Source organism: Notolepis coatsorum (assembly GCF_963971535.1).
Source record: "Notolepis coatsorum genome assembly, chromosome: 11".
Classification (NCBI taxonomy): Eukaryota; Metazoa; Chordata; class Actinopteri; order Aulopiformes; family Paralepididae; genus Notolepis; species Notolepis coatsorum.
In genome coordinates this window covers 113,759,219-113,781,278 of record NC_140175.1, presented here as the reverse complement: position 1 = coordinate 113,781,278, position 22,060 = coordinate 113,759,219, and the positions used below count along the sequence as shown (strand labels likewise).

General features: G+C 43.9%; 1 protein-coding gene across 1 annotated transcript; it reads right to left on the bottom strand.

Moving 5' to 3' along the window:
* Window positions 1-458: 458 nt before the first annotated feature.
* On the bottom strand, window positions 459-20,994 carry LOC311237276 (uncharacterized protein). The gene is made up of 4 exons (XM_084325080.1): window positions 20,675-20,994; window positions 9,663-9,724; window positions 9,349-9,439; window positions 459-1,567 (listed from the first exon to the last, which is right to left on the bottom strand). The coding sequence occupies exons 1-4, from the start codon at window positions 20,809-20,811 to the stop codon at window positions 1,444-1,446; spliced, it is 414 nt and encodes a 137-aa protein (XP_084181206.1). The 5' UTR covers window positions 20,812-20,994; the 3' UTR covers window positions 459-1,443.
* Between the last annotated feature and the right edge of the window lie 1,066 nt (window positions 20,995-22,060).

Below are 22,060 nucleotides of genomic sequence, written 5' to 3'. Positions count from 1 at the left end.
AGTTATTTAAATCTTTTTAAAGTATATCTCTGGTAAGCACTCGGTTTTAAAGAGGTCGTTCTGACGACTGCGGGAGACACAAGTTATGAATGTGTGGATTTAAATCAATACATCAATTAGTTGACAAAGTCCTATCTACTAGTGGAGGAAGAATGTATTTAGTGGACAGACCTACTTAAATGACATATTGCTCAGTGCCAGTACACCATGAGGCATTTCGTCACACAAGCACACTTCATTTCATGCTGTATATTTTGAATAGGAACCTTTTCTTAGATTTCTTTTGTCATCAACTACTAACGGACATAGAAGGTGTCCATCGGCTCTTCTACCTTCTTGGCAGGAGGAGCTGAGCTGCCATTCACCTCTGTGGCCATTCTCCTATATGGGCAATGTTGTGAGGTCAAAGGTGAAATCAGTGCATAGTCAGCAGTAGCACCAACATGCAGACAGACAAGCAGTGTTCAATGTTTTTATTAAACGTTTGGTACAACTTAATTTTCTGTTCAGTCATCCGTTGACTTATTTGCTATGCCAAATAGATGCTGCAAGAGAAAACGTGTAATTATAAGATTCAATACCAACACAATAATACTTTCTAAATTAATTTCAAAACCATTTTTAATTGACCGGTACCCATCAGTATGTATAAACCCTTTCAAGTAATATAGGTTTCCTATTCATTTGCTGTGAAAATTAAGCGCAGCATAACGACCAGTACTAATGTTAATGTATGTCCAAGCTTTTGGAAATTAATTTCCACTTTCCATTAGAAAAATGTCACGTGACAAGGGGCGCAAGACACAGCTACCTTTTTACCTAGCGAGGCTAGAAACGCCTCAAAAGATTAAACGTCTTGGCATAGTTACGTTTATATCGCGCTAATAATCACTTTTAACAGTAGCTTACCGCTGGCTAAAGGAACAGCTTTTTGAAGGGCCGAGGTGGAATCAACCAGGCGCGTGTGCTTTTAACTACAATGGTGTTTGAAAATCGGCGACCCGCCCCCCAAGACCGCCAGGTTGACATTGATGTGTAAAATATGATTAACGTTAGCTAGCTTTGTCAATATAGCAGGGGTGTCATTGCTTGCTAACGTTATCTCGCCATGTATTTGAGGCAATATGACTTCAGTGTAGTAGTAACGTTACTGCAGTGGCAAGCTAGATATAATTAATTTCATTGCAATAGCTGGAAACCTACATCGCCTAATTTATAGATTAACCCATCAAAAACCCAGGCATGAGGAGCAATTGCATTGATACCCATGCAACAATTCACTTTATGATAAAGTGCAACTCTCAAACAGGAATAGACAAAGTCAATACTTTATATAAACATGTATTGGCCAAAGGAAACCAGCTCAGACAAGGACTCCATATTGTTTGAGAACATCTGTGTATTTAGAGATGTTGCTCTCCACGTTCTTCTCCGCCAGCTTGGTCATCTTGAGCAGGGTCTTTTTCTGGCTATAGTGGAGCTTCTCTTTCCTCTTCTCCTCCAGGGTGGCTGTGATAGCCTGGTACTTCCAGCCGACCTCGTGGGCCAGGCGACCAAGGAGGGCCAACTGAGGACCAAGGAGAAAGAACCATCAATTATGGTTTCAAAAATAATACATACAATCAATCACTCCCTTTGGAAGGGTTTGTAAAGATGCTCAAGTTACATCTGAATACACTTTGTTCCCAAAAGATGCTTACGACAATTAGCACCATTTCTCATGTTGAAAAGGAGATGCTAGCACTTCAACACAAAATGCTTGGTTTTCTAATGTCAAGCGGGAGAAGCCGTCATTTCCCCCAAATTAAGTTTGAACAAAGTAAAATAATTAACATTCATGTTAATCAGAATTCTCCCATTTATAACATGCTCTGCCCCTCCCATGAGCCCACGTCTTCATAATCACACCCAAAATATTAACGTTGACATCTTAACTTCTGGCAAGTTCACGTTTATGATAATGTTTGGATAGTACAGAGCGCAGATTAATTACACATGCATTCGTTTCTGGTAAAAAGAAAGTCACGATTGATAATCATCTAAATGGTGATCACACTCCTAACTGCCAAGTTTGTGTTCACGCAGCCGCCTGGCTGTGCCAATGCACTCTACAATAGCTCTCAAGAGGATAGCATAGAACAGTGGTTCTCAAACTATGGGTCGCGGCCCAAAGTGGGGTCACAGGTAGGTGACTGTGCGCATTGGCAACAAAAAAAACTCAGATAGAGTTTTCCACCTGGCAGCTGTGTGTATTTGCCATGTGTCGCCCCTTCATCAACGGAGGCCGACACAGTATTCCAATACACACCTCACTACATCCTGCACATGTATAATCGCAGGAGGGGGGTCTGGTCTTTTGTGTGTAACCTGGACTCGCAATGGATGGGTTTGTTGTCAGAAGCGGTGCCGGTTGGATGCGATTAAATGGGCTCTGCGCATAATCAGCTGCTATACCACACAGAAGTGAGGTGGCTATCTCGAGGCAGAGTATTAAATCGCCATTTTGAACGCAGATTTTGGGGTATTTACTCTGCTTGATGGCTTTTTGTAGGAACAGAATGTTGCAAAAAAATATTTTAAGCCCATCATCTGTAGCCACTAGAAGGGCTCTTTCAACAATTTCGGAGAGAGAGCACGGACAATTTGGACAACTGGATCAAAGATCCGTTCATTACGCATGACGCAGAAGGCCTCCCACTGTCTGAGCAGGAAGCGCTCAATGATCTTTCGTGTGACGAGCTACTGAAAGTCAAGTTCACTGGACAGGCCCTCGCAAAGTTCTGGATATCAGTCCGGAACGACTACCCAGTGTTGTGTAATGCTGCGCTGAGAAAGCTTGTCCTCTTCTCATCAACATACCTCTGTGTTGCCGGATTTTCAGAGTAGAAGCGGATCTCTGCCAAAGCGCACATGAACACATTTTCTTTTCATGTTCTGGCATCATATTTTGGCTAAATATGCCTCGTTTTATAAATGTGCAGACAGAAACAATTCCGTTGCTTTTGTTGATAATATTCATTAATTTCATTGGTAACATGGTAACATAGTGCTGTAATTTCATTTTCTAATAATTATGCATGATCAAGTTCAACGACGTGTGCTTTTATTTTGATATTCCTTATTTTCATGTTGAAATTACGCGATACATAAAGTGTGGGGTCACCAAAAAGAACCCTAATCATTTGCATGTTCTCGGTATCTGATTCTAGGGACATCTATGGATCTCAGGGAATGTATTCCCAGTGTCAGAAATACTGTGCCTGTTACTAGGCGTGAGTAAATTGTAATGAACCAAATAAGAATATCAATTCAATTTAAATTTTAAATTTTTTTGGCTGTGAAGAACACCATGCAAAAATTTACCAGACGTGAAAAATCTAAGCAAATTAATGAAGGGAAGATGATTAAACAGAAGGTTTTGTAGATACAGTACTGAATTCTGCCATCCGGACACATGCAATTTGAAATATGATTTTTTTTTTTGATCCACTTTTTCTCCCATTTTCTATATTTTCTCCCATCCCAATTTCGTATAATCCAATTCAACCCTCCCCTGTCACGAACGCTGTTTCTTGCCTCCCACAAGCCGGCTGCAATGTGGACTAAGTCATACATAGCACAAGTCCCCTCCGGTACTTGAGGTAACAGCAGTCGCATCTTTTCACCTGCGCAGCTCGATCTCTCAGTGGCGAGGAGTAACGCGTGGGAGGCTCACGCTGCCCCCGACACTTCCTGATTCTACTGCGCAGGCGCACCAACCGACCTGTAGGAGTCGCTGTCCACAACGCCCGATCCCCACCCTACAGTTTCCCACCCCCTAATACGGCCAATGTGTATTAGTACGGACGGCCAGCTAAACTGAAAGCAATGAGTCTCCGTCATTCGTGGCGAGCGCCTTGCCCACTACGCCACGTAGCCGCCCTACAATTTGAAATATGATTATAGAATATAGAATATCAGGCCTAAAATGGTTATGCGATTAAAATGCGATTAATTAAGGGCGGCTGGGTGGCGCAGTGGGCAAGTCGCTCGTCACCAACGCAGGAGATACTGGTATCGAGCCCAGCTCTCGGCGTTGCTACCGGCTTGGCCGGCCATCATACTAACACAATTGGCAGTGTTAGAGGGTGGGTCCGGGTCGTTGTAAACAGCGACTCCTACAGTTCTGTCGGGGCGCCTGCTCAGCGAGGGAAGGATCTAAGAGAGGTAGTGTGATCCTTCCACACGTTACACTCTCTCAGTGAGAGTCCGCGTTGCCAGGTGAAAAGAAGCGGTTGATTGGCTACACATGTGTCGGAGGAAGCATGTGACAGTCTCCGCCCCCTCCCAGACCGACTGTATGGGGGTAGGTGCGCAACGACCAGGAAGGGGATTGGGAATTGGCATAACGATTAACATTGGGATGGGAGAAAAACGGAAAAAAGGAGGGGGAAAAAGATTAATTTTTTTAAATAAGAAAATATGCGATTAATTAATTACAAATCCTGTAATTAATTAGATAATTTTTTTTAATCACCTGACAGCACTAGTTTTTCTTTTATTATTATTTCAGATAATGATTGAAGAAGTGCGTCTTTAACACATTCGGGGCCATTTGGATCCGTCTAATCCCACTCTATACGGCCAGCAAATCAAAACAAACTTTCATTGTGCGTGAGCAGGGAACAATTTTTTTTTACCAACCAAAAATTCGAAATAGCTTTTTAGTATATCGCCATGTGTTATTATTATTACTATATACAGGGCTCTATGCTAACCTTTTCCCCAGGGAGCACATGTGCTCCTAAATAAAATAAAAATTAGGAGCACAATTTAGGAGCACAGTGACATTTTTTCAAGTAACAGAGTTTATTAACACACTATTTATTACATGCATATTATACTGTGCGTGCGTGTGCATACTAAGGGTCAACATCTGTGCAATAGCACATATCACCAAAATCACACATTGGCCCATGCCTACTAGACACAAAGGATATCCGTTGTCAAGCTGCTTTTGTATGTTGTACTGTTGTCACGATACCAACATTTTGACTTTGATACAGATAGGAAAGGTAATGGAATATATTATTAGATGACAGAACATGGAAAATTCTTTATACAATTATTTAATTCATTATAATTTAAACGCTATTGAATAATAGTTAATCAATAGTAGATAATACAATTATTCTGTTACAGCTACTGAGCTATATACTATAGCTACTGTCCATCAATATCTTCCTTTTTAATGAAATAGGTTCAGGAGAGAGATGGAGAGAGGGAGAGGGAGAGGGAGAGAGAGCGAGACACACACACACAGAGATAGACGGAGAGAGACAGATTCTCAGCCCTCCCTTCCCTCACTATGCCTCTGATCGTCCCCAGTGATTAGCGTTAGCAGTAGTTAGCGGTAGCAGGTTAGCTTAGTTAGAGTACTCAGTTAGCAGATAACATTACAGTAGTTATTGTTTTTTAGTGCGACGTGGGAATAACTGGCGAGGATGCAAAGCATGTTAGACAATTGGAACTGCTGCTCGCTGAGTTTTTGTTGCACATAGCGTTGTTGACACGCCAACTACGCAAGACTATTACTCGCACACTGTGCTCCTAAATGATTTTTCCGGTTCGCACAAATCTATTTTTAGAGGCAAATACGAGTGAAATGCTCGCACTGTATAGCCCTGATATAATACTCTAATATGCTCATATGGCTCCCAATTATTTTACACGCCAGAGTGGCTGAGTAGCCTCTGTAATTGACCAGCCAAAGAGGAAATCTACACGCCATTGGCGTTTGGCGGGTGCTTATTTTGTTCCCTGTGCGTGAGGCTGTTTGTAGAGCTAAATCTATACTTTATAGTATTGCTATCTGTCCATTCTCATTGTCAATTGACACTATAAACCGTCCCTTCAATATGCCTTATACAAATAATTTTTTCATCAATACGTTCCCATTTTATAGCGTTGTGAATATGAACTATATAGCAAAATGTTCTGGGGTATTTCCTGGAAGGCGAGTTACACGGCGCTAAGCTAATAACGTTAAATCGAATGGCATTTCGGCCATAGACCAGCTAGAGATAAAAATCTAAATGCATTTGATCGGTATCATGGTCCACCATGACTGCATGAAAGGGGGTGGGGGCGGGGGACGTCGTTTCTGATTATTGATTACCAATAACGGCATTAGCCTCAGTAGCCTAATTCGCTGACCGGGTGGATGGCTATCAAAGCAAGGCCCGATTGGGCTGTAATTGACGTCAAATAGCTCTTACCTGTGACCGGTTGGACTGCAAAAAGGATTTCCCAGTTATCGATCGCCATCTGGTAGATCCATATGTCCATTGGCTGATGATATATTCCTTTACTGCATACTGAATTCGGCGTCGCAAAAGGTATTCCAAGCTACATGCTACAGGCATAGCTTCAGGCTAGCAGGAAAATTCACTGCATGATGAAAAAAAACTTCATCTGTTCTGCCACAGGGAACACTGCATTATTGAGACAGCGCCCCTACGAGGATCTGGCCGGTAATGCACTTTTCCGAATTCCAAGAGTAGGGTAAATCTGCAGTGCTGCAGGGTGACATTGAGTGGGATATTACAATGGAATAAAAGCCAAAACAACCCGTGGTTGGCCCTCAACCGTTGGATCCGAAACACGGACATGTCCGTGGTTGGCCGGGAATGTGTTAATCGACGGCGAAAGATTGGACAATTTAATGGTTCAACTAAATTACAATAGCTGGAAACTACATCGTCCCAGACTGCTCAGGAATCAAGATCCGAAAAGTTATGTCTCATCAAGAGATGATCAGTTTTGGGATAAAGATGTCATCACCGCTAAGCAAGGGGCAGCCGTTGTAGCAGATGTAGTGACGCTCCATTTTGATGGCCCAACAAAACCAAGTAAATACTTTGTCTATTATGATGTCACCTTGCGAGTGGGCTTCAGACTCACTATTTTAACCCTTTGGAGGCCAAACCCAAGATAAGTCGGGTTAACTCGCCATGCTCTGGGCGCCAGACCCGAGAAATCCCGGGTTTTAATCAATATTTCTTTTTTTGCTATATCCATTCTTTTTTCATCCATCCAGCCTGACGTTATCATTGGGAATGGGTCTGAGCTCGCAAAGCGCAAATACCGCCGCCTAACGTCTCCCTGATGGTATTGCACATCATTGGAATCCCTCTGGCTGGGGCTGTGCATCAATCTAAGAAGTCCGGTCAAGGTTTTCCTTCTCGGGCATATAACACATTGACTGGGGACAATCGGAGCAGCGTGGATTATGTGTATTGGACATATAAGGTTGGATCAATAAACGCGATCAATATTTGGAATGGCGATCAGGAATTGGATTAATCTTTTTGCACTACATCAGATGTCAGGTAAGGAATCTATGTTACCAATCTTGGGTTAATCAGATGTTCTTTTCACCGCCATCAGAGCGTGTGTGTGTGTGTGTGTGTGTGAGGTTCGCGCCAACCAAAGTACGGAGAATCGATTTTTCAGACCCCGCTTCTGTTCGCCCATGATGACACATATAATATTGATAATCTAGCGTTTATTTGAAAACGATCATAAATCAAGCGACAAATGGCACGATTTCTAACTAAATACATTGAAGCTCGATTTGCTGGAGTTTATTGAGATGAGACAGAACGCTCTAGAAATATATTCATATTCATCACGGTATAAAACGGAAATGTATGTATGAAAAAATTATCTGTTTCGTGCATGTTGACTGGAAGCAACTCACTGACAATCACTGTGTTATTTAGATCTATTGCTATTATATTTCATATATTTTAAGTAGGGATGTCCGATATTATCGGCCTACCGATATTATTGGCCGATATTGGCATAAAAATGTGATATCGGAAAATATCGGTATCGGGGTTTTTTTCTTTTTACATTTATTTAACCTTTATTTACCCAGGCAAGCAAGTAAGAACAAATTATTATTTTATTTATTGTCAAAGTATGCATAATGTTGTGTTAATTACACGACGAAAGATATGTAATGTTAATTACCTGAAATTATTCCGTTTTGGGGGGGGGGGGGTGGGGGGGGGGGGAACTCTGCATATATCGGTATCGGTTGATATCGGTATCGGAAAGTAAGAGTTGGACAATATCGGTATATCGGTAAAAAAGCCAATATCGAGCATCCCTAATTTTAAGCACTCGCAAATAAGTCCTATCCTACATTGGATAAAGCACTGGCGCTGAAGGGCCATCAGCGCCCTCTGCTGTTGGCGCCGGAAGTGTTAAGTGCAGCTGGGACCACTATAGGCTTCCTCTGTGGAACAGAAATCAACATCAGACACAGAGGCAAACAACAGTTAAAAAAAAATGTACGTGCATTCTTTCGCCGGTTAAGTTTAGGCATGTTAACTTTAAGCATTGTTTCGGAGTTGGTTAAGGTTAAGGTTAGGCATTGTTTCGGAGTTGATTAAGGTTAGAAGGGTTAAGTTTAGGCGCTGTTATGGAGCTGGTTAAGGTTAGAGTTTGTCTTAGAGAATGGCAATATTCTTTCGGAGTTGGTTATTAAGGTTAAGGTTAGGCATTGTTTCGGAGTTGGTTAAGGTTAAGGTTAGGCATTGTTTCGGAGTTGGTTAAGGTTAGAAGGGTTAAGTTTAGGCGCTGTTAAGGAGCTGGTTAAGGTTAGAGTTTGTCTTAGAGAATGGCAATAGACAGCCTATTTCCGCGCTGCAGCTCTCTCGCGCTGCCGCGGTCACATGGGCGTAGTGGCCAATCAGAGAAACGCTAAACACAAGTTGGTTGCCTAAAATATTCACGCCTCCAGGGCAGCCTGTCCTCACTTGGTCTTGTGAGGGAGCATGCCTGGTTTGTACAGACGCAGAACAGAACAAGATTAGGATTCTAAATCGCTAGTTAGAAATTCAATAGCAATACCATGCATGCATGATGTTACAGTGGTGATGTTCTTTGACCCGAGCACATTACGTCCTGAACTCAACTCAGCAATCAGATCCGTTGTCTCATCAGTAGATGATCAGTTTTGGGATAAAGTGCTCATCACAGTAGAGCACTGGACAAATGTGCCGGCTAACATGAATTCTGAATGAATAAATCTTGCAACAAGGTCCAAAAGCCTCGTTTATCCTCATAATATCTAGTATCTTTTGATCCCTCCATGCCAATCTTAAAATCCTGCTACTTTCCTCAGTCAAATTACATTAAATCCATTTAAATGCAGCAAAAATATAAACATGATGTTGTCATTTGCCTAGTCCATGATTGCTTTGGAAGGGGAAACCTTTTCCTACCATTTATAAAAATAAAAGTTTGCTACAGTTTGGGGGTGGGTGGTTGTTTTAAAATGTTAGCTCGGACAGTTACCTGCAGAAGATTCTGCTGGGAACTCTGAAGTGGTACGGTCCACGACAAGGATTGGTGTTCATCCTTTTACGCAGGGAGGACAGGTGCTTCACTGTTCAGACACATGGACACAAAAAGACTACTTCAATCAAATTAAAGCTATGCCCAACAGCCAGTAATGTGAAAGACACTGATTTAGTATGCAATGCTTATGTCTCAGATGGTAGTGCATGTAAAGTATTATCATGGTTGTTAGACTCGAATAATTTACTGTGGTTAAACATCACTGACGATAAGCAACTCTGCAACCCGGAGATATGACAACATTTACTCACGTTTGTTGCGGTAGAAATTGCCAGAGATGTTGATCCCCTCGCATCTCACCACGACGCCTTTCCTGAGAGGAAAACATTTTTGTTCTGTTCAATAGCCAGTCTCAGGTAGTAGTGATGTTATCAAGAGATGCTAGCACTTCACAACGCACAAAATACTTGGTTTTCTAATGTCAAGCGGTAGAGACTGTCATTTCCCCCAAATTAAGTTTGAACAAACACAAGGTAAAAATTACATTTATGTAATCAGAATCCTCCATTTATAACATGCTCTGCCGCCTCCATGACCCCACATCTTCATAATCGCAAGCACACCCAAAATATTAACGTTGTCATCTTAACTTCCGGCAAGTTCTCATGTCCATGTTATAATGTGGTATTTAAGCTGGTTAAATAGCCTACTTCACTTAGAAACACAAAGGACATCTTCTGGAACAAAGGCACAGGACTTTTACTGCGATTGCAAAATAAATGTAAGGGCCAACTGTCCAAAATTGCTTGGTTCAACAAAATTACAATAGCTGGAAACTGTACATTCCTTTCTGTAGGACCTCTGTTGCCAAATTCTCATTTGTTTATCAAGGTGCAGTGATGTGGAATGATATACAAAATCTAATAGAAACATGTTCCACTTTATATATTTAAAAGTAAGCTTAAAAAAGAACTACAGATCGTGTCGATAGTATCCATGTGTATTTGTGTAAAGTCTTTAAAAAAAATTCCCCCAACATTATAATAGTTGTATAATGCTGTATTGTATGTATCTGTGTATGAGAGAGGGATATGCGCATGTGTTTGTGCATAATGTGGGGGGGGGGGGGGGGGGGGGTTTGTGCAGTTATCATATATAGGTTTAAGAGGGGAGGGCGCTTATAAGCCCTTGGGTTTTTTTTACCTTTCCTGCACATTTTAAACTATTCTTCTTTGACTTCTTTTATTCCAGAATGTATGTTTGTAAGTGCAGATAGCAATAAACATAAACATAAACTACTTGGCTCAGAAATCAGATCCGAAAAGTGATGTCTCATCAAGAGATGATCAGTTTGGGGATAATGTCATCACCGCTAAGCAAGGGGCAGCCGTTGTGGCAGCCGTTGTGGCAGACGTTGTGGCAGACGTAGTGACGCTGCATTTTGATGGCCCAACAAAGCCAAGTCAATACTTTAGGTATATTATGATCACCAGTCTCGGGTAGTAGTCATGTTATCAACTCAAGCAAGGCAGGGAAGAGTACACATACAATTTAAGGCAATATACATTTTGGCTACTGTAAATGTTCTTTGGCACAATACATTTGTAGAGTACAACAACTCACTCATCGAGGTGCTAAAGGCAGACAATGCCTCACTCAGGATCGACTTAAACAAACTACAACGTCTCATTCAAGGGTACTACGACTATGCTTGCACCTCATGGTACCAAAGCACCTCAAAGGCGCTAAAAACAAAATTACAAACATCTCAAAACAAACTGTTCAGACTACTGCTTGACCTTACTCCTAGAACCCACCTCACCCCTGCCCACTTTGACAACATAGGATGGCTTAGAGTAGACGACAGAGTACAGCAACTTGCAATGGGCCTGGTCTACAAGATACACTACACGACCAAGGTACCCATGTACATGTCAAAATACTTCCCAAAGGTCAGTGAATACCACGATCACAACACCAGAGGGAGCTCCACAAATCATGTTAAACCCAGATTCGGCTCAAACAAGGGACTAAACACGTTTCGCAATTATGCCACATCAATGTGGAACGCCCTACCCAAAGCTGTAAAGGAGTGTGAATCCCTACCCACATTCAAAACCGCTCTTAAAGAGCACCTACGGGAGGCTGCAATTCGAAACTGGCCCCTGTAAATGTCCAAAACCCCACCACCTCCTAATAGACAGTCTCCTCCCAGCCGTATGTATATACTCTGTCAGGATCTAGGGGTAACAGTACTGTATATTTGAATACCGTTTATGTCACAAATGTATCAGTACTAAATACCTGTATGTCCCTATGCCATAAATGTCATGTATGTTGTGTATGTCATAAATGTCTATATGAATTGAAAATGGAGGACCCTGATGGAAACAAGACAAACGTCTTTCTCAGGTCTGCATCCCCTTAACAATTGTGTGTATTGAGCCGTACTGTATTGTACCCATTCTGCAATCTGTTAAATAAAGTTTTCATTCATTTGTTATAAGATTATGGTCTGTTCCTTTAAGAGGGAGGCACCCACGCATACAGGTCAGCTACGCAAGGAGCGAATATGTGATGAGACAGACTGTACACAGGAAGAACAACAGAAGCAGGTAGCTTGTTGTGAGATATGTAACGTTAGTCAACAGCATGATATGAAGAATACAATGGAAATAAATGCACAGTCCTGAAGATAACTGTTTCCAGTGGTTTATTGTCACCACCACACATCAAGAGGGATTTACCCCGAAGTCCGGACAGTACGTTAAAACAGTACGTGACTGTACATGACCACTTCGGCCCTAGAGTGAAGATAACACTCTCCTGTACTCTTACTAAGGTTCGAGTTAACACAGAAAAAGGTAACATTGGGGGCTCGAGTCCGGGATATGAAAAATCCTGATTTCATCAATGAGTTGTAAACTATGGACACGTATAGTTAGCTCATGCTAACTCATGCTAAAGGACGCACGAGGCAATTTCGTCAGTCAATGAACTGAGTTGAGATGATGACGGCCCATGGAAGTAACGTTGACGGGGAAATGACCAACTACTCTAACCCATTCATGTTAACCCCCACAACTACAACCATGTACTCTCAGTCTGATGTCGCTAACCTGAGACGTGAAATGAAGTACCAACATGGACAAAGCCTCAACCCGTTCATAACAGAGGATCAGCTGCCCCCTACTGGTGCAATGTCAAACCCATTTACTGCACATAATAAGCCATTGATAATGGCCAGTGACAATTACCCACATGCTCATCTGTCGTTGTCAAGCACAAACCCCTTTGCTCATATGAATGATCAAAGTATGAGAGACAGTGGCATTGAAATGCAGCAAAGTCATTATGGAACTGAGCCTCCCCATATGAATATGTTGTATGGACAAATGCATTCAATGACCATAGGAGATGCAGCTACCCATAACATTAACCCCTGCATTGCTGCTAAACCAGCAGCCTTTATGGAGAGCACACGCTGCACACCTATGAACAATGTGACAGTCTATTCCCCACATATTGAACCTGCAACCCTGCTTTCCACCCCTGTGACACCGGGTGTGTGTTCCCGTCAGGTGCAGCCAGAGGGCGCTGTACACCACAGGCAGAGTACACCGGTCCATGGAGGTAATGAAGCTGTGACTTATGGCTATGATCAGTCCCATCGCAGGCGAGCAGGCTTCCATCCAAGTGGCCGGCTGCCCCGGCGTGTGCAGTACAACCTGTCTTCAGACAGCGAGGACGACAGTGTTCAGCGAGAGAGGATTCCTACACTACGACCGGGTCAGTATGATGGCACCACACCATGGAAGGACTTCTTGCAGCGCTTTGAGAGCTGTGCTGAGGCTAATCGCTGGTCAGAGAACACTATGGCTGTCAGTGTCCAGTTGAGGTTCTGTCTCATAGGTGCAGCAGGAGCAGTGGTCCACCGCAACCCAAGGTCAGCACGCTGGGACTACAGAGACATTGTTGAGGAGGTGGAGGTTGCTTATGGCCCATCATCAGAGTATGCAGTGGCTGTTGCCATCGAGTTAAGGCAACGAATCCGCCTGCCAGGTGAGGCACTACACATCTTGAGGGACGACATATATGAGAAAGTGTCTATTGCATACGCTGACCGTTCTGAAAAGGAGCAGGATGCAATCAGTGTTGAGGTGTTCACTAATGCTATGGGGGACGCCAACATTATTCAGAAGCTCCTAGAAGACCGACCTCGCACATTAGCCCAAGCTTACGACATTGCTCGTCGTTATGAAACTACCAGGAGAGCAGCTACCAGCGTTGCACAGCTCATGCAGACTGGAGCACGGAATGTAGCTGAGCGGAGAACCAGAATGGCTATGGTGCGCGATTATGCCCACTCTGATGAAGCTGAGGGAAATAATGGTGAAGCACCAGCACCCACAAAGCAGAACCAGAACCACCCCGCGCAATACAAACAAAGGAGACAAAAAGATACAAATTGGGATAGCATCCGCTGTCACAACTGCTCGGGTATTGGACACATGTGGCGTAATTGCCACTCTCTAACAAACCCAACTAAGCTGCAGGCGGACACAGTTTTGAATGTCTCCAAAAACCAAAATGCATGCAGAGGGTCCAGTGGTAAAGCCAAAGGTGAGAGCCCAGAAATGTGTATCCACCTGCTGATGTATGACATGGAGATTTGTGCCATCTTAGACTCTGGGGCAGGGAGAAATGTGCTGCCTTTGCGATACTATAATTCTATCCACCCGGAGGTCAGACCACCTATCCAGCCATCAACTGTACAGTCCCTGCATGGCATTGGTCCTGGGAATGTCCCTGCCTTGGGTGAAGTTCACTTACCTGTTCAGATTGGCAGCCAGACTGTGGGTGTAGATTTCATACTTGCCGACCTGCCAGGCAGTGCTGAGGCCATCCTGGGCCATCCATTCTTAGAGCAGTCAAGAGCACATCTGGACTTTGGCAACCGAAAGATTGTGTTGTTCGGTGAACAAATACCATACTTCCATCCGGACAACAGGCCGAAAGCACATGCAGTAAGAGTAGCTCGCACCACAGTTCTAGCACCAGGACGTGAGTACATTATACCGGGAAATGCTCATTTCCGGACCCCTGTGAAAGGAGAAGTGATGCTATGCCCTACAAAAGGCTTTGTTGAGAAGCACCGATTGCTGGTGGCCCGGGTCTTAGTAGGAGCCCAGCCCAGTAAGAGTATACCAATCAGAGTATTTAACCCAGGAACCACTGATGTTACCATCAAGAAAGGAGCTGTAGCAGGGTTTCTCCAGTCTGTTGAGATAATGGAGCCCCCTACCATCATCACTGAATCCCAACAGTCCGACCATGCCTTCCCCACCGTGCCAGAACATCTCACCACTCTGTACGCCCAGAGTTCCATTGAGCTAACTACCGGGGAAAAGTGCAGTCTAGCGAAGCTCCTGCAAGACTACGGCGACATCTTCTCTACAGGACCCACTGACCTAGGCCGTACTAACCTAGTGCAACATGACATTCAAACCCTGCCAGGTGTCCCAGTGAAACAACACCCCCGCCGCATGGCCCAGGAAAAACAACTGAATGCTGACCAGCAGATACAGCAGAGCCTCGAGACTGGACTCGCCCGTAACAGCCACAGCAGTTGGGCCGCGCCCATTGTCATGGTACGCAAAAAGGACGATACCTATCGTCTCTGTGTGGACTACAGGGCTTTGAATGACTGTACTATTAAAGATGCGTACCCATTACCTCGTATTCAAGATACTCTGGACACCTTATCCAGCGCCAAATGGTTCAGCACTCTGGACCTTGCATCTGGCTATTGGCAGGTGGAACTAACCCCCAGAGCACGCAAGGCCTCAGCATTCTGCAGCAGGAAGGGGCTCTTTGAGTGGAATGTCATGCCGTTTGGGCTATGTAACGCCCCAGCAACATTTCAACGTCTAATGGACCGCGTCCTTGCTGGCATGCAATGGGAGACCTGCTTAGTATACTTAGATGACATCATTACACTGGGAAAAGATGTACCAGAAATGCTGCAGCGGCTATCCCAGGTGTTTGACCGACTGCGCCAAGCCAAGTTGAAATTGAAACCAGCAAAGTGTTGCCTGTTCCAACGGCAAGTAGCCTACCTCGGGCACATCGTCTCCGAGCAGGGGGTCGCTACCGACTCACAGAAAGTCCAGAAAGTCAGAGAGTGGCCTACACCATCCGACGTCAGTGAGGTCCGCCAGTTTGTAGGCCTCGCGTCATACTACAGACGTTTTGTAAAAGACTTTGCTGCTGTCGCTCAACCTCTACATGCCCTGACCAAAAAGTATGCCCGTTTCCACTGGACACAGGAATGCCAGGAGGCATTTGATAAACTAAAGCAACTACTTACCACTGCACCTGTCCTTGGCTACCCCCTTGATACCGGGGACCTCATTCTAGACACAGATGCTTGTGACACTGGAATCGGAGCTGTCCTTTCTCAGATGCAGGACGGTGAGGAGCGTGTGCTGGCATATGGCAGTAGAAGACTCTCCCAGACTGAACAAAACTACTGTACCACACGGAGGGAGTTGCTAGCCGTGGTGGAATTCACATCACACTTCCGCCAGTACCTGCTGGGAAGATCCTTCACCGTCCGCACGGATCATAGTAGCCTCCGCTGGCTAATACGGATGAAGGAGCCTGAGGGACAGCTAGCCAGATGGCTTGAGAAGCTTGGTGAATACAACTTCAAGGTGATCCATCGCCCAGGACGGCAGCACTGCAATGCCGATGTTCTGTCTAGAAGGCCTTGTCGTCAGTTCTGCCCTTGCAAAGTGCCAGACCCGTTGTTGAACATGGAAAAGTCAAGACATCAGGCTGTGCAGTGTGACCTGGGCGGTAGTGTGACAGCAGGAACTACTGAAGCTCATCCCATAGACATAGAGTTGAGCTTAGTGGGGGTAGTGGACTCCCCATCCCCTGGAATGGGAAGCACATGTGTGGAGGACTTAAGGTCTGATGGAAATTCACAAACTGAAGAAAGGATTCTTCTCACAGAGACTACAGAGGCGCAATTATTCCACGGTTGGACCGTTGAGCAGCTGAGGGAGGCTCAGATAGCTGACCCTGATATCACTCCCATCAGGAAAGCGCTGGAACAGGGAACAGAACGTCCCTCATGGGCGGAGATCTCACCTCATAGCCCGGCCACCAAAACATATTGGAGTCAGTGGAAAAGACTGTATTTCAAAGAAGGTATTCTGGTGCGACGCTTCTATTGTGCAGAGGAAACCATATTCTACCCTCAGATAATACTACCTCGTATGTACCAGTCAGATGTCCTGAAACAAATGCATGATGGTCCTGTGGGGGGTCACTTTGGAGTGGATCGGACTCTCACCCGTCTGCAGACAAGATACTACTGGTATCGTATGAGAGAAGATGTCACGCTGTGGTGCCGCACATGCACTAGCTGTGCTGCCAGAGCCAGGCCCTCTAAGACACCCCAGGCCCCCATGGGCACTGTCCGCGTTGGAGCACCTATGGAGCGAGTGGCTCTGGATATAATGGGCCCCCTCAACGAGACTGATCGTCATAGTCGCTATGTGTTAGTAGTTCAAGACTACTTCAGCAAATGGGTGGAAGCCTATCCCCTACCAGATGAGCAGGCTGTAACTGTCGCTGAAGTATTCACCTCTGAATGGGTATGTCGTTTTGGAGCACCTCAGACTTTGCACAGTGACAAGGGCACCAATTTTGAATCACAAGTGTTTCAGAAAATGTGTGAACTACTTGGAATAGACAAGACGCGCACCACTTCTTTCAGGCCACAGTCTGATGGGCAGGTTGAACGTTTCAATGCCACTCTGCAAAATATCTTAGCCACAACAGCTGAACGCTGCCACTGGGATTGGGATATCATGATTCCCTATGCTGTAATGGCCTATAGGGCAACAAAGCACAGCTCCACTGGGTTTACCCCCAACATGATGTTGTTTGGGCGGGAAGTGACTGAGCCAATTGACCTGGTGGCTGGTCTGCCACCCGGCCATGAAAGTGCCCAGACTCCTCCACAGTATGTCACTCAGCTCCGTGAAAGGCTGGAGCTTGCTCACCAGATCGCCAGAGATGCCCTAGGTCAGTCTGTGGAACGGGCCAAAAAGCAATATGACAAGAACGTTTGCCGCACTCTGTACCACACAGGTGATGCTGTCTGGCACCTAGTAAAAGGCACCAAGAGAGTAAGAGATAAGGTGAGGAAATTCTTGCCATCATACGAGGGGCCATACTTTGTCCTAGGCCAACTGGACGACTTGGTGTACCGCATCAAAAAGGGGCCTAAGGCAAAAGTCAAAGTAGTGCACCATGACAAACTCAAACCATACCACTCCCGTACCCTGTTGGATAATGTCTGGGTCATCGAACAAGCACAAGTCTGGAACCCTGCTGAGGTTCTACCACCCATTCCAGATACCAGCCTCATCGACTCTGACCTGTTCCTGGCTAATCTGTTCCCGGATACGGCGGCGGGGAGTGATAGCGGACAGGAAGCAGAGTCATCTACAGACATTCCCTTGAGCCCTGTTGCTTTCCCCTCTTCGCCACACACAGCCCAAGTCTCCTCGAGTACAGAGGAGGTTCATGCTAGTGGGGGTAGTGCAGTGCAACGTACTCAAAAAGCAACGGTTATGGACTCCACTCAGTGCCAAACATCCAGGGGCAGGTCTAGCAGGACCAGGAGACCCCCAGATAAATATGGAGAGTGGGTGACTTACTAAAAAAAAGTTATATTACTCCTATTTAAAGAAAAAATTGTTGAAAGGAGTTTGTTGTTTGAAAGACTTTGTATTGTTTTGGTTAAAGAAAAAAAAACTTGAGGCACTGTGGCATCATGAGTAAATTTACTTTGGTGGTGATCTTGTTTACGGTGAGAAAAGTGAGACCATACAATTATTTTGGGGTGAACAGGTGAAGCAGGTGTTTTACTCAGTTAGAATCTAGAGAGGATACTGGGAGGTTGCCTTAAATATTGAGTTAGAGCTGTGGTTATATTGGGGCTGTATTCGTTGCGTTGTGGGTGTGTTTCATGCTTCTTTTTCAGAGTGTGTTGGAACCAGGGTTTCCGTTAGAAAAAATTGTTGCCGGTCTCCGTGACCTGCAAGATTTCAACTACCGGACAAATGAGATTAATTCCGGTCATAGTTTATTAAGCTTTAAAACAATTGATAGGCAGGCTATATAAAGAATGTCATCCTCAAGGCATGTAGATTTATAATATTATTACTTAAAACTAGGCTACTTTTGCGTATACAGTCATTAATATATTCCAAATAAAATAAGTCCCTCGATACTCCGTCTCCGTGCTGCTGCTGACTTGAAATAAAATAGACCGCGTATGTGGCAGTCGGTCCGACACTAAACAGCAGTCTGTTATAATCACATTTTTATGAGCTAACGAATTCCGTTATATTGGACATTTGTATTAATTATATCAAGCGAAGAACTGAGAAAGCAGAGAGACGGCAACATTATTGTGGTTTGCGTGACTACTCTCTCCACCTCAATGTCACGCGGTCGAAAAGGGCGCTTGTCTATTGGACAGTGGAAATGTGTGTGTGGCTGCGATCCTGTGTGTGCGCGCGCGCGTGTGTGTGTGTCTGGGTGTGTACTGCGGAGCCCAGATCAGCGGAGCCGAGTTTTGACATGGCATTGATCCATTGTTCTATTGAAGCACATTACCACCATCCTCTCGCTAAACAACTTGTACACCACGGTGTTTTTATGAGTGCCCACAAGTAGCCGTTTTAATAATATAATAAGCCGCGCGCCTCGGTAATAATAATAAGCCGCGTTTTTTCTTCCTTCTTCCCAAGATGCACAGACATAGATAGATAGATAGATAGATAGATAGAGAGATAGATAGATAGATAGATAGATAGATAGATAGATAGATAGATAGATAGATAGATAGATAGATAGATAGATAGATAGATAGATAGATAGATAGATAGATAGATAGATAGAGAGATTAGATGCAGTGTGCTTGTTTTGCAGTGAGTGCTGCGAGCAGTGGTAATAATAATCACTTCCTATATTTGGTTCGCGTTTGGTCCGATGAAGCGAACCGAGACCTACGTTTTTAAAGCTCTCGCTGACAACGTCGTTGTCATTATTAGAAGCAACGAGGAAACAAATGTAATGATCGTTTCGTTCATCGCATAGGCTATTTAATTTTAGCCTATTTTAATACAATTCAAATAATCAAATTGTGCTTAGACTCAGGGAATTATTTTCACCGGACATTAAGACCGGAGAAATTAAATATGTCGGACTTCAAGAGATTTTGCCGGACAAATACCGGTAATTACCGGCTAACGGAAACGCTGGTTGGAACCTCAGAAGCACTGAAAGGAGGTGGACTGTTTAAACTCCTAACACTGCACTACCTTCCACAATTTCACCCTGTTCTCAAGGGAAACAACTATCTTAAGGATTATAATGGACTGTTTCTTATGGACTGTTACTCCGTCAAGGGGAGATGTTCTTGGGCATTGTGACCCTAAAGGACTCCAGAGACTCAAGGGGTGTTCAAAAGAAAAAGAAAAAAAAGGTCTATGTAATCTGTTTAGGATATTTTGTGTGTAGTCATAGGGGTGCTGGAATGTTATTATATTTAATTGTTAATTGCCATCCAGAGTGGGGGTAGTGTTATAAGATTATGGTCTGTTCCTTTAAGAGGGAGGCACCCACGCATACAGGTCAGCTACGCAAGGAGCGAATATGTGATGAGACAGACTGTACACAGGAAGAACAACAGAAGCAGGTAGCTTGTTGTGAGATATGTAACGTTAGTCAACAGCATGATATGAAGAATACAATGGAAATAAATGCACAGTCCTGAAGATAACTGTTTCCAGTGGTTTATTGTCACCACCACACATCAAGAGGGATTTACCCCGAAGTCCGGACAGTACGTTAAAACAGTACGTGACTGTACATGACCACTTCGGCCCTAGAGTGAAGATAACACTCTCCTGTACTCTTACTAAGGTTCGAGTTAACACAGAAAAAGGTAACACATTCATTCATTCATTCATTCATTCATGTCATATATGTCCTGATGAATTGAAAATGGGGGACCCTGATGTAAACAAGACGAAAGTCTTTCTCTGGTCTGCATCCCCTTAACAATTGTGTGTATTGAGCTGTACTGTACTCATTCTGCAATCTGTTAATAAAGTTTTCAATCAATCAATCAATCAGTCTGACGGGTGATCTCCAAAAAGAACATTTCAACATGTAGAAACATGAGAGACAACATAATAATTCACGACTTCCTGGAACTAAAAATGAAACTCACCAGAAATCCGAGGAACTTTTTAGGTTATTCCTGTCAGATAACCTGAACATGAAGTCGGGTGAAACCGAAGCTATCCGCTTTTCCAGAGTCCATCGCCTGGGGAAAGCCGAAGTCGACCAGCAGAGGCCCCGTCCCATCGTGGCCAGTCATCGATTCAAAGATGAAATCTGCTATTATGTCCAACGGTAGAGAGCTGAAAGGATCATAAGAGACGCAGGCTGCTCTACCCGGTCATGGCGGATGCGAGGAGAAACAAACGGAATGCTCGTATGTTCATGGATACACTTTATATTGATGGAACTATGTACAGGAAACCCAGCTCAGCTCAGCTCGGGAGGAGCTACAGTAGCTACTGTCTGACTCCAAGTATCCAGCGTGCTTCCCCAGCTGCTGTAAACAATGACGCTTGAAGATGACGTCATCACCAAGGCGTCCTCGTTGCTATGACTACCCGGGACCATGACTGAATACACGTAGGATTGATTGATTGAATACTGTGGGGGTTCAAAGTTAAGCGTTCTGAATTAATCATATCAATAACTGTTATGATTCGCGATAATAAGCCACAAAAGGTAACGTTTTTGACAAATATTGAAACGCAGTTAGTTTCTCTTCCCTAGTGTTAGCATGTAGGAACAATTAGATCTGAAATTAGTTTCAAAACGGTTGCACTGTGGGGGAAATTAAAAAGTACACTAGATTACAGTAGATTTCATTATCTGTTATTACACGCCTGGTGATACTAAATCCAAATTGAACTCGGGCATTTGAAAGATAATATATATATATATAAATGTGCGAATTGGCTATAATAAGGTAATTTATAAGCATCATATTCTATAATAATATTTCAAATTGCATTGGTCCGGATGGGAGAATTCAGTACTGTATCCACAGAACCTTCGGTTTAATCATCTTCCCTTTATTAATTTCCTTTTGGTCATTACCATCATGGTGTTATTCACTGTCAAAGATGCAAAGAAAAATCATAATTCATATTCTCCTTTGTTTCATCACAATTTAAGAAAGCCTAGTAATAGACACAATATTTCTGACACTGTGAATACATTCCCTGAGGTCCATAGATGTACCTAGATACCAAGAACATGCAAATAGCCCTTGTAGAAGTGGAGCAATATTCCATTTACCTAGGTATATATTTTAGGCAGATTTTCACATGGTGTGGAACAGGTTAATCCTACAGGGGACACTATCCGCTCCACTGGCTCTGCTGGCAGCATAGCCATGGGTCTCCCTGACGAGTTTAAAATCATCTTTTAAATACTTTGGAAACATTTTTGGGTAATACTCAGCTTCAAATGATTGATTCTGTCTTCAACTGACAACCAATTTAGTTCTAAGAACTGGGAGTGGCCAACATGGGTA

Bases quoted from the DNA above. Each gene is read 5' to 3' on its own strand.
- LOC311237276 (XM_084325080.1), bottom strand. From the start codon at position 20,811: ATGGGACGGGGCCTCTGCTGGTCGACTTCGGCTTTCCCCAGGCGATGG. The intron at 9,725-20,674 runs GTGAGTTTCATT...TTTTCCTCTCAG, and splicing joins AAAAGTTCCTCGGATTTCTG to GAAAGGCGTCGTGGTGAGAT. The intron at 1,568-9,348 runs GTAACTGTCCGA...CTTGGTCCTCAG, and splicing joins CCCAGCAGAATCTTCTGCAG to TTGGCCCTCCTTGGTCGCCT.